The sequence below is a fragment of the Mastigoproctus giganteus genome, chromosome 3 (assembly GCF_048544385.1).
Source record: "Mastigoproctus giganteus isolate SK-2022 chromosome 3, ASM4854438v1, whole genome shotgun sequence".
NCBI lineage: Eukaryota > Metazoa > Arthropoda > Arachnida > Uropygi > Thelyphonidae > Mastigoproctus > Mastigoproctus giganteus.
This window is the reverse complement of record NC_143577.1, coordinates 142,664,561-142,677,326: the sequence shown is the minus strand read 5'-3', so window position 1 is coordinate 142,677,326 and position 12,766 is coordinate 142,664,561. Positions and strand designations below refer to the sequence as shown.

General features: G+C 36.4%; 1 protein-coding gene across 1 annotated transcript in view; it reads right to left on the bottom strand.

Annotated features, from left to right (window-relative positions):
- Window positions 1–4,311: 4,311 nt before the first annotated feature.
- LOC150088297 (uncharacterized) overlaps window positions 4,312–12,766 on the bottom strand; it is a 42,938-nt gene continuing 34,483 nt past the window's right edge. Inside the window, exon 4 of the mRNA XM_090370107.1 lies at window positions 4,312–4,868. Within this exon, the coding sequence (XP_090226233.1) occupies window positions 4,312–4,868 (557 nt within the window). The remainder of the gene's footprint in view (window positions 4,869–12,766) is intronic.

The window sequence follows — 12,766 nt, the reverse complement described above, 5'->3', positions numbered from 1 at the left end:
GTCCAGGATATTGAGCTTCATCCTAAATGGACGTTGCTCGCTCTGGTGGTTTCTATTGCCTGCTTTGGGAAGTGAGATAATATCCTCTATCGATGGGGCATCAATCTGACGGGTTAGCAGCTTAGAGAATGTGGACAGATTTTTTTTAAGAACAGTGAGCTTCCAGGAGGTCATGCCTAGATTGAGTAGAAGAATAGATTTGGAGATGGTGAACGGGTTCCCTCCCAGACGGTTCAACCACAGCAGAATCCAGTATTCCATCGCCAAGAATCTGTTACGCAGAGAGGCAGGTGCTGAGGACCAGATTTCAGATTCATATAAAGGTATAGGAGTGAGACACCGTTCAATGTATTGACAAATCAAATTGATGTTGTGGCATCCTATAAGTTCCTGGCCGGATAGCCCAGAATGCAACATAGGTCTTCTTTGTCTTAAGGAAGTGATCTTTGAAATATAAATCTTCATCCCACTTTAGCCCTAGGTCAGTATGCGATGATAATTTTGGAATCGTGTCGCCATTAACTACAACTCGGATGTCATTCCTGAACTTCCTCTTTGTAATTGTCATGTGGGCTGACTTCGCATTGTTTACTTGGAATCCAACTAGCTGTAAATAATCTATTAATTGTTGAATTTGATTGGAGGTTTTATTATTAATTTCTTGAATCCGTTTGGGGTCTTTTGAAATAATAAAAAAATTTAAATCATCGGCGAGGGAGCAGAAATTGGATGGGCAGCAAGGAATGGTTCAAATAGAATTGCAAAGAGGGCGGTCGACATTACCCCACCCTGAGGTACTCCCCTCGTTGCATAGATGGTTTTTTAGTGAGATCCATTTTCTATAATTAACTCTCTCCGCTGTACTAAAGATACTCCAGAATGCTGAATATTTGGTTTAATGCCTTGAAATATTATTTTAGGATGTGTAAAAGGGTAGGAATTGACACAGTATCATAAGCAGATTTAATATCAAAAAACATATTGTCCAGTTGAGCTCTGTCATTCAAGGCCTTTTGTGCTCTGAAGAAAGTATCGAGGAGATTTGAGGTAGTGGACCTGTGATGTAGGACTGTGTGTGTAGGTAAGGTGGTAGGTGAAAAAAAGTGTTGGATAATTACTGGATGTATTAGTTTTAAAAAAAAATCTTTAATAAAGTACATCCTATGACAATATGATGTAGTCTTGGGGTTTCCAATTTTAGGGACTGGTTTGACATAAGATTTCCAGAGTTCAGGTATAGTGCCTGTCTTTAGAATCTTCCGGAAGATGTTAAGGAGGAGATCCACAATGTATACAGAGCACACCTTGACCATAAACAGTGGAAAGCCGTCAGGTCCAGTTGTAGCTTTGTTGGGCAGGCCATTTATCACGTCAATGAGCTATTGCTTGGTAACTATCATATCATCCATAGCATTTAGGGTTTTCCCAGTTAGACTAGGCAGGATTGCAGCTTCTGTGGTCGCATTTGGATGATCAAAAGATATGCGCGTCCACTTCCTCATATAGCTTTCCTTCCATGTTAAAGTGATTGTTGTATTTCGAGGAAATTCTCCGGGACTTCTTAATTTGGAACAAAATGTACTGTTGATGTGCTCCTCTCTTGAGGCGCAGGAAGTGAACTCTCTCTCCCTTTTAATACTGTATACTGTTTCTGGATCTTATCCATTTTCTATATGCCCTCTGCTTACGTCTAAAGGCGGTTTTCATGTCCGGATGAAACTATCTCTTGCTAATTTTGACTTGTTTAGATGCACGAATCATGGCCATATGTCTCAACTGCTCAGCTAAGGATTGGATTGCCTCTTCAGTAGATAATGAAAATAAATTATCCGAATTAATGGTGTACATATGTGGATATGAGACGTTCCGTTACCAAATCTAGTTTCGGCAAGTGCTGTGTTTTCAGATGATACAAAAACCATATGACTTTGATAGAGCCGGAATCGCTTTGTTCTTGAGAGCCCCGGCAGCTATTACAGGCTGACATTTGAATTACATCCTCATTTGGAAATGCTGTTTGAAGAAAAGTGTGATTTCGAGCTGCTACAATCTTCACATCGTTCTTGAACCAAAGCCAATCACACTACGGAACAGACTGAACCGAAATCATTATCCGGGAACGTACGTTTAAACTGTGCGTGGATGCTTTGGTATGTTTTTTTTTTTTTTAATCCTGTTGTTTACGCCCGCTACGTGTTGAACAATTTAATGGAGTACTTCTGGCAGTCGGTTTTCGCTACTTTGCTTTTCGTTTACGACTAGGCTTCGAAGAGTCTTCATTGTTTTCATTTGCAGTATCAACTTCCATGACTCCTTCTTCCAAATTCACTTCTAACATTTTGGAGAGATGTAAAGCTCTGAAGATGTGGATGGGCCTTCTCCGGCTTCTTTGTTCAAAGTCCATCGCACAATGTAATTTCTTCGGCTGTCGAAATAGCTTAGTTTTCTCCTTTGTACTCAATGGAAGTAGTTTCGGTGGTCGCATTGCAAGTATACATGCTCTTCGTCTTCGGCATGTTGAATTATAAATTCTTTTCCCGTGAAATTTTTTTTTTATTAAATACGATGGGAATGACGCAATCAGTAGGGGTACTGATCGGGTCATGTGTCGCTGGTGCCTAGTACGGAGTGGTACAATGGTGATGGGGGAGGGGATGAATCATTTCGTGTCGAATTTTCTTGGCGATTTTTAATAGCGGAAAGATAGCAATACAAAAACTCATCAGAACACTGGATATAAATAAAATTCCCAAACAATACAGTAATTATCATATAAAAACTGCCATATACGCTAATATCAGAAAACACCACCCCAATGTAGACCCGCATACATTCATCAAAAACCATCTAAAAATAAAATAGTAATTACTCAAAAGAGTATCCCCAAGATTATAAGGTTTATTGCACTCAGACGAGGCTCGTCGCCTGACTGCACTACAACCTTTGCCAAAATTGAACCCCCCCCCCCCCCACCAACAAAAAAACCCCATAGTAAGAGGCTGTATATATGTATATAGCTTTGCCTCTGGACATACACGTGCTGTTACGCCTTGGAAAAGCGGTACCGGCACAGTCCGAGGTAAGGCATAAAACAAATGTAAAAATTAATGTAAATACACATGTAAATACAGGAATTAACCACAAGTTAACACAAAACTACAGAAATTTAACAGAATTTCATCGAACCAACAACAAACCACCATAATAGGCATTGGCTTGAAAATCGGGGACTTCGGCCAATGCGACATCAGCACACAGTGAAATGCTAATGCGACTGCGCCATAAAAATTACCATACATAAAACCAAATTAAAAGCGGGAAATTCCCTTTTCGACTCCACGACCTCCACCGGACCACATTTAAGTAAGTAGTTGTAGTATAACAATATAAAATGCTTACCCGTTGGGCTTTGTGTATTCTATCACAGTTGCTGAAGAGATTGTAAAAAATTAACTAATTCATAATTAATACTAGTTTAGCTAACAATAATTAAGAAAATTAATATAAACATCAGTCCTTAGTATCCAGAATTAAATAAAATAAAATAGCAAAGCTGTGATAGATACAAACAGAAACGGGTGAGTATAAAAGCATTACATCGAATGGGCTGTTAATCCACTCAAAGCCCCCGATGAAGTAGGGGATTGACGGCCACGTGATGTAAAGCAAAAATGTATAAATTGTATAAATATTATTATATAGTTATAAAATAGTATTGATGATTACATATTGCTACAGATACATAAAATATTTTCATCAGTAATTATCATGAAAATTTCTTTAGCAATACGCAATAAGTTCCTAAATGTATAGGCCATGTGAATTTAAGATAACCGAGACTAGGCTAACTTAAAGACCAGTATTGTATTAACGCCAATACCTATAGGTATAAAACACCAGTACTTAAGAAAATCGAACTATTGTAAACGTATATATATATATATATATATATATATATATATATACACACACACACACACTGTTATTATTATAAATAGTATAAATGTTGTAAAACTATCTTACGTATATTTTAAGTAATATACTAATTACTTTTAACATTAAAAGGTTTTTAAAGTGTTTAAAACGTTACTTTAAAATTAAAAGCTAACCTAAATTAAGACTCTTAATTTAAGCTGTAATTTGTGAATTATAAATTAATAAATTACAACTTCAAAGTAATTTCAGCCTTACTCATCACACTGAACAGAACACAGTGACAAAATTTCCAGGTCGAGTTAAAACGAGTACTTTTCTATAAATACTAAAAATCAACTCACTTGCTCACGATTGTAGTTAATTCTGGAATGATTTTTATATATAAAATAGCTGAATTACTATGATTCCTACAAAAGCAGCTACAGTAATTGAAACGTGAAAACGCAGTGCAGCAGATCCATTGATTAATGGCCCAAATTGCATACACTGAGAATGGAACTGTTTTCTCGTTTTGCCTCTAGAGTCTACAGCTGCGAGACACATCCGGTAAACATATTGTGGATCCAAGTTGTCAAGGGTTTCTTCCCTGAGATAGTATGGAATATCAGTTTCTAATATAGGCTCTCCGCTGACATTATAAAGGAAAGACTTGAAACCAGCAATATCCTCCTGTGTAGTTACGAACCAAACAAATCGCATTTTGGTGTCACTTATTCGTTCATGACCACGAAATTTCATGTCGGGTTTCAGATCGATACTTCTGGAGGAATCTTCCTTGCACATAGGATAATCGCCATCAATTGACGCAACTGAACGCCCAGAGAGCTCAGATGGTTCCTTGCAAATTACTTCTTTCCAATCCGTTATGTTGGGTTGTGTGCTGATCCACTTACGTAATGGTTTAATTTCACAACCGCAATGTAGAGGATTTCCTGCATATAAAAATAAAGGTAATAAATTTTTGCTAAGAGAAGCATCGGATATATCAGTTTTCTAAAATAAAAGAATGAAAAAATAATGGCATTTCATTTAATAACTATTATATTTTATGATATATTCCTATACGATTTAGGAAAGTAAGCAGTTCTTTGAAGATTATTACATATCCATGTTGTTCTGTCATCCATATTTATAGACTGCTCATCTTTAAGCAATATACATATCCAGCGCAACGTTCCTGAAGAACTTGCAATGCACAGGTTCCTAGAAACTGTTCTAGGAACTCTCAGCATGGCTAACAACATAGTGCGCTTCAAGGACAAGATATCAGCTTAGCCTTGGATTTAACCTGAGGGAACACGATGATTCCTGACCGCAATGGCATAAGAAACAGTGGGCAGAAATATGATTTTATAGTATGAGAAAAAGAGTTTACTTGCTTAATCCCCATTCAGTTCTTGAAATGGTAAATTGTTTTATTTTTGTTGCTAAGTTTTCAATGTGTGCAAAGAAAGATTATACCTAAACATTTTATCTTGTCCACAAACGGAATTTGCTGGCCATAACTGTGAACCTTCGGCGGTCTGTTATAGTTTAATTTGCATTTTAATAAGATTAATTTTGTTTTTGTAGGCGAAATTCTCTATTTATTCCCCGAGCCAATTCTGTCAGATCTTGAATTACTGTGAGCTCGTTAGTCCAAACACAGTCTGGATCACCCAGCAATACACAGAACGAGGTCGTCCACATGAGCTATACTTATGCCAACGACCGCATAAGTATAGCTTAAGCTATCCAAAATATCTTCACCGCATATCTTGTACTGCATTCCAGAGGAAAGGTCCAAGAACAGAGCCCTGTGGACATCTTCTGGAAATAGGTTGAATTTGGAAGTGATTAGGGAGATCTTGAGAAAGAGCGATAACAAGATAAGCATGCCAGAATCGAAAGAGTTTCTCTATTGATTGGGCAACTATAAGGTTCAGTTCATTTAGCAGCACTTGGACTCGAATACCAAAAGGGTCGGTTGTCAGTCCTCGGGTGTTATACAGATTTTCCCATTGTAGCTCAGAAACAGATGCCCACATGGGATTGGTGGGGAGGGATTTCAATTTCAAAAAGTACTGCAAGGACAACTGCATACGAAAAAGAGATATAGTTCATTTCCTTCAACGGGTGATACTTTCTACAAGAGATGTGCGAAATGCTCCAGTGGCATTCCAGACAGCCTGGTGGTGGACTGGATCTTACCAACGAAATTCTCCCACTCTAGCAGAAGCATAGCCCTGAGAACCATAACCGAGCTTAGAACAGACACTGGAGCGATAGAAACGAAGGGTATAGCGATCTGCATCCCACGAAATTGAAGAAAGGCACTATAGAATATTAAACCCCCTGCATAACTTGTTCTTGACTAATAATATATATTACAGAAAAGTCATCTTCTTTTCAAAAATTATTACTATGAATTTAGCTTCTGCTACCACCGGGATGATATTTTGGCCTAGCCTTAATTCTGCATCAGCATGAAGAGTATGCAGCAGAAGTGTAACCAAGAAGTCTTCTGTGACGAAAATCTAAATCCATCAAATTAATGTCCAGGATGAAAAATTATCAATGGTTTTTTTCAGTTGTCTTTCAATGACTCTCATATTGCACAAATGACAAAACATAGTAAAATCATCAAGGTAAAAGGCATTATTTACCGTTGGAGGAAGTTGTATTGCGATAATAGTTTATTTGGATTAAGCAACACAAAACAGTGCAAATTCTTGTAGAACTCCCTTATGTTGGCAAAATACTCAAGGGTGTCGATCCGACACAGACTTGAAGCTGACGATTAGGTAGGAAGTTTTAATGAAACCGAGGAGAGATCATCAGAAAGGCCAAAGTCATGAACGTCTTGAAAAAAAAAAAAAAAAACAAATCGCCAGGCTGTGTCGTACATTCTTTCGATATCAAAGAAAACTAATACCAGATGCTCGGAATTAAAAAAAAAAAAGCATCACGAGTGAATGTTTTGAGTCTGCTGAAAACAAAAATCCGTGATGCTTTTATTTCGAATGTATGTTTCGAGTCTGCTGAAATGATCCAAAGTGGTAAATTTCTTCGGAAGCCGCACTATGTTCTGGAAAGCAACCTTTTTTTCCCCCAATATTTAACCGGCGATCATTAACCGGTCTTCCCAGGAACCTTGCATAAACAACTTTTTAGAGCGATGGGCTGAGAGTTACTCTTATTCTTTCCTTGTTTTGGGAAAGCAAAAACGATTGCCTCCCTCCAGTAATCCGGAAATAATTTTCCAAGAAAATTCTATTAAATTGATGATACTATATATATATTATATATTTATATATTATATATTTATACTATATATTAGATGATACTATAAGATGATACTTGAATTGTGTTGAAAGATAGTTTATCATTTCACAGCGGATATCTCACCCCACAGCGCTTGCTGGTGAGACAATGAGTGTTTCACTTAATTTATCCTGCGTAAAAGGTTTTTGTAGGGTTAAATCCTTTTAAAGAGAAGTTTCAAGGACGCTTTTCGGGCCAATAACTCTGGGGGAAATTGTTATTGCATTGGTTTTAGGAAATGTCTCATCTAGAGTATTTGTGACAGCAGGTGAATCTTCAATTGAAGATCCATTGTTCTCTTGGATCACTGAAGAACATGATGGATCTTTTCCTTTCATTTTCCGAGTCTTATCCCAGACTGCTTTTGAGCTAACAACCTTATAGAAGAGATTAAACGGATCCAAGATCCCTTTTGGCTCTGATGTCGGTTATAGCGTGCTTTCGCACGTGCACGTTTATAGGATATTAAAATTTGTATGGTAGGATACTGCAAGGATATTTCAATGCTTCTTTTTGGGCTTTGCATGCTGCTATGCATTGTATAATGCCACCAAAGTTTTGAAACTGTGGTAACCGAGTAGAAGTTTTTGGATCTACTGCGCTGCGTGGATATCATCTGTAATGTGCGTAACTGCATATTCATGCAGTTACTTGACATCCTAACAGTTTCTTGGGTTGGAAAACTGTGTCAGATGTCCGAATGCATTCCAGTCTGCCTTATCAAACTTCCACTTGACGGTTAATAGGTTATTTTTTCTGTCAAAAGCGATATCACAGATTTTATAGATGGAGTACTTAAACGGAAATGTTAAGGCAAGAGCAAGTAAAAAAAAAAATTAAGAGCAATTTTAATAATTCAGTGGTGCAGGTAAGCAAAAAAATTTACAACATAATAGTAAAATTAGGATGGGTGTTTGTAAATTGGATTTTGTACAAAGTGAAAGAAATTCTACCTGTAGTTCGTTGTTTTAAGGTACTACAAAGGTTTAGATAATATATAAATTGTATAGTTGTATAAATGTAATGTAATCCCACCGATTCAAACTCTTCACCGACTGAGCGTCGACATTAGCAGACTTTCAGCTGATGGTGACTGGGTATAGCCGCTACTTTGCAGAATGGATGTTGTGTAATGCACAATGTGCATTACGCATAATTTCCAATCTATTGTATGTTAAACTCTTTACAATCATTGTGATCCCTCAATTATACCTGAACCAGGAAAGTGCCTAAACATTAATGTTTGGGTACTAATCTCAATCCTCAACAATGCAAAAATAAAATCTAAAGTCTAATTATTCCCTTCAGTACAATGTCAAACAATTTATTACATGACATCTATTAATAACCGCAGTATTTTCTCTGTAGTTAGTCTCCGCACTACACACTTTTATTGGCGAATTATAGTCCTAGTTGCTGATGAGCCATTAAAACCAACAAACCTAGTTACTGATACGCCAAACAAATTAACAAGCACTTTTGTAACCACTTGTCTTTTCATGTAACATATGTTCTTCAGGATGTGGTTTATACGTTTTTTGGTATAACGTTTGACCAATTTCTTTATTAAACTTTAAGACCATAATTTTATTATTGTTAACTAACAATAATAAAACATCTAGATGCCAACCTGGAAGGATCTCGATATATGCCTTTGCCAATCAGGTCGTGTTTCAGATTGTATATTTCTGCAATAAAGAATATTTATTTATTTGAGTTTAAGTTATTATTTATTTTATTTTTTTGCTGGAATAAAAATTCCAGCGTTGAATAATTGCGGTTATTCTTGATATTCAGAAGTTAACTTTAGTCATAATTTGCTTTGAAAAAATAAAGATTTTTCTTTAACGAAATGAACATTATGCGACAAAAATGTCTAATTGACTAGCACGCTCGGGGAAGTCGGAATCCTCTTTGATGTCAGATTAAAGTAAATAGTAAGGTAAGAAAAAGTAAGATAGATATCAGTTAACTGTAATTATTTACATTTCATACCTAACGATGTCACGAGTATTTTAATTTAACATACCTCAAGTGCTTTTTCTAACTTCAAAAGGGGTCGCTTCTGCTGCTTTTAATTCTTAGTAGTGCGATATCCAGAGAGACATGTAGTGGCGCCATCTCATAGCAAACTACGTAACTAAAATACTTTGTTTTACTATAACAGGAATTACCAATTTGTGACCCAAATTCACATCCGGATCGCTAGCAATATTTCACAGACTATGAGTTGTTGTTGTTGGTTTTAGGAACATTAGCCACTGTGCTACCCATGAGTGATGGACTGCGAGTGATCTGAACATAATTCAATTTGTATATATAGTAACTGTTCATATTAGTGGAAATAATTACTCTTGTGTGTTTTCCAGTGGATGCAATATTTTTCTTGTTATTATTATTATTTTATAAAATATTTAAGAGCAAAGGCCTCTTGCTACGAGGTAGAATGACTAACATATAGGTTAGTGCAAAAGCATCACCATGACTAACCTCCCCTTCTCCTAATGCATGATTTATAATGTCGACAAGTGTACGAATCGACACCCGCCTCTACCCTTTTAAGTATAGCTTAAGCTATCCAAAATATCTTCACCGCATATCTAGTACTGCATTCCAGAGGAAAGGTTAAACCTGTCGATTTTCTCTTCTCCCAACAGCATGGTCTGACGCTGGGTATCGGTAAGACGCCTGAAATGTCACCTTAATGTATAGTAGTTTAGACGAATAGCTTAATAAACTATATTATTAGTTTCACGTGGTATTAAATATAGTAATAATCTTATGCCTAGACAGTTTAGATAACTGTCTAAAGATCCGTAATTTGAAAAGGTCGTGATAACTGTCGACTAACGTTCTGATACATTATCTTTTGCAATTAAAATCAGTTTCTAATTTCTTTTTAAATTTCTACAAATTCGTTATTATACAATATTATGTGAATTACGGTACCCATTACGGTTTCTGTTATTTAATTTAATGACTTTATTGCAGGTCCATGTCGGGCCTCTAGTAATTTCGAGGTGATATTTATTGTAAATGTAACTTAAAACTGTGCACAATAAATTCACAGATGTTTCAAGACATTTCTGCAAACGATATAATTCATCACGTTCCTCTTTCTTTTTACTTTTTTGATACGAGCTATGTGATAGCTTTCATGATATCTATAAAACGTAACTTTACTGCTAATAACATATTCGTCTATACCATCGAGCAGTTTTGTTTTTAGTGTTAATGTTGACTCGCCCGTGAAAAATGTCAGTTAATAACATTTATTTGAACTGATGCCAAAAATTGTATATACATCCTGAACAATTTTTAAAAAAAAATGGGAAAGTTCCTTAAACAAGAAGGAATACCAAAATTAAAACAATTCTTCGATGAATTACATGAGAGAAATAGAGTATCCAATGCGGAAAAATATTTCAGAATAAATGCTTATAATAGGATCCTAGATACTGTGTACATAAAAAAAGGAAAAAAAATTCAAATGGTGTGTGTAATCACTGTAAACATTTGTTTTTTTGAATCCTTTTGGATTCAAAAAATGACGAAGAGATAATGGGAAAAGCAAAAAAATTGTAATGCTATTATAATAATGATTTATCGCTAGCATTTCCTTTAGAGAGACGGGTTCTTCTAAGCAGCTTTACGTTCAGAAATATGTGAATCAGTAGAGATTAAAGAATTTTCTGAGTTCTTGGTAACAAAACATTCGGTTTACCGTCTGATTTTTCTGAAGTTGTAAGAGAATTACTGTCATTTTTGACACTGCCGATTTCAGTGAGATAAGCCCCTTTTCTAAAATTAAAATTAAATAAAATTAACTAAAAATTATTTACGTAGGGCAGGTAAGATTAAGGAATTTAGCAATTCTTTCTATTGAAGCAAAAGTAACAAGTGATATCAGATTAAAAATACTTAATAAAAAAGTTTTTGCGGCCATGAAAGCTTCAAAAATTTTATTAATATTTTTGATTAATGAAAATGTTTTATTTGCTATATTTTGCAAATGAGTTCCTATTTTGTTGTTCGGTATTATTATTTTACCGACGTTCGACGCATATTGTACTGATGCAATTGAATTTATTTTGACAATTTAATGTACTGTGTGTGTGTGTGTGTGTGTATATATATATAATTTTTTTTTTTTTTTTTGCCATTTACGAAAGGAATGTTCCTATTTTAAATCATGTACTCAATTTTATACTACTAACGCATTCTGTAATGTTTATCCTACAAAAAGTCTATATCGGATATTACTATTTTTCTTTCTTTTGTGAATAACCTCTTTTTAAAAAAAGTACATGTTTTCATACATACATTATGTCTGTATATACCTGTAACAGAAAACAGAGGTATTTTAGAAAAATATACGTATCCCAAGGAAAAAAAAAAAAAAAAAAAAAAATATATATATATATATACATACACACACACACACACACACACACACAGGGTGATTCACTACCAGTGCGACAAACTTGCAGGAGGTGTAGGGGGCACAAAGACGAATCGGAATCACATAGCATTGCAGGGTCCGAAATGCCTTCGTCATGCGGTAGAGGACGTTGAACGGGAGGTCACGTGAACAGCTATCCCGCTGAAAGTCAGCATATGCGAACCGGTTCCCGAGGCAGTAGGATGGACGAGTATTCAAACGTTGAACTGGCGGACATGCACCACGCGTATGGAGCTGCGGACTGTAACGGGTGCGCCGCGCTGCGCGCTTGTACCACGAACGTTCCCCGCACAGGCGTGCTCCTCATCATACGATTTAATCGTATGATGAGAAAGTTACGTGAGACTGGTTGTTTCACGAGAGGTACCATGAATCGAGAGCGAACGACGAGGACGCCAGATAATGAGAAGAATGTCCTACGTCTTGCAGAAGGCAATCCGAGTACGAGTACTCGAGCGATAGGCCAACGATTGGATATTTCCCAATCCACTGTATGGAGGCTACTGTCAACAAACCAAATGAGTTCATACCATCTGCAACGCGTCCAATCATTGGAGCCTGCGGATTATGCACTCCGGAGGAGTTTTGCTACTTGGTTTCTTCAACAGAAACGGTTCGCAAATGCTGACTTCCAGCGGGATCGCTGTTCACGCGACCTCCCGTTCAACGTCCTCTACCGCATGACGAAGGCATTTCGGACCCTGCAATGCTATGTGATTCCGATTCGTCTTTGTGTCCCCTACACCTCCTGTAAGTTTGTCGCACTAGTAGTGAATCACCTTGTATATAAAAAAAAAAAAACGATTATATGCTCAGAATCGTGATTATGGGAAAGAAAATGATCTTATTTCTATGATAATTTTCCAAAAATTGCCTGTATGGTGTTATTACTGTCAGCATTAATATTGCCGACGAAAAATACCATCGACGTGTCATTTACGTCTTCCTCCTGTGGGCAGAGACTCTTCAAGACATGATCAGATATAGATTATATCCCTCAATGTTTCCAAAGAAGGTCTGACAACTGGAGGATTTGTGAAGAATGGGCAAGTAAGAAAGGTTAGA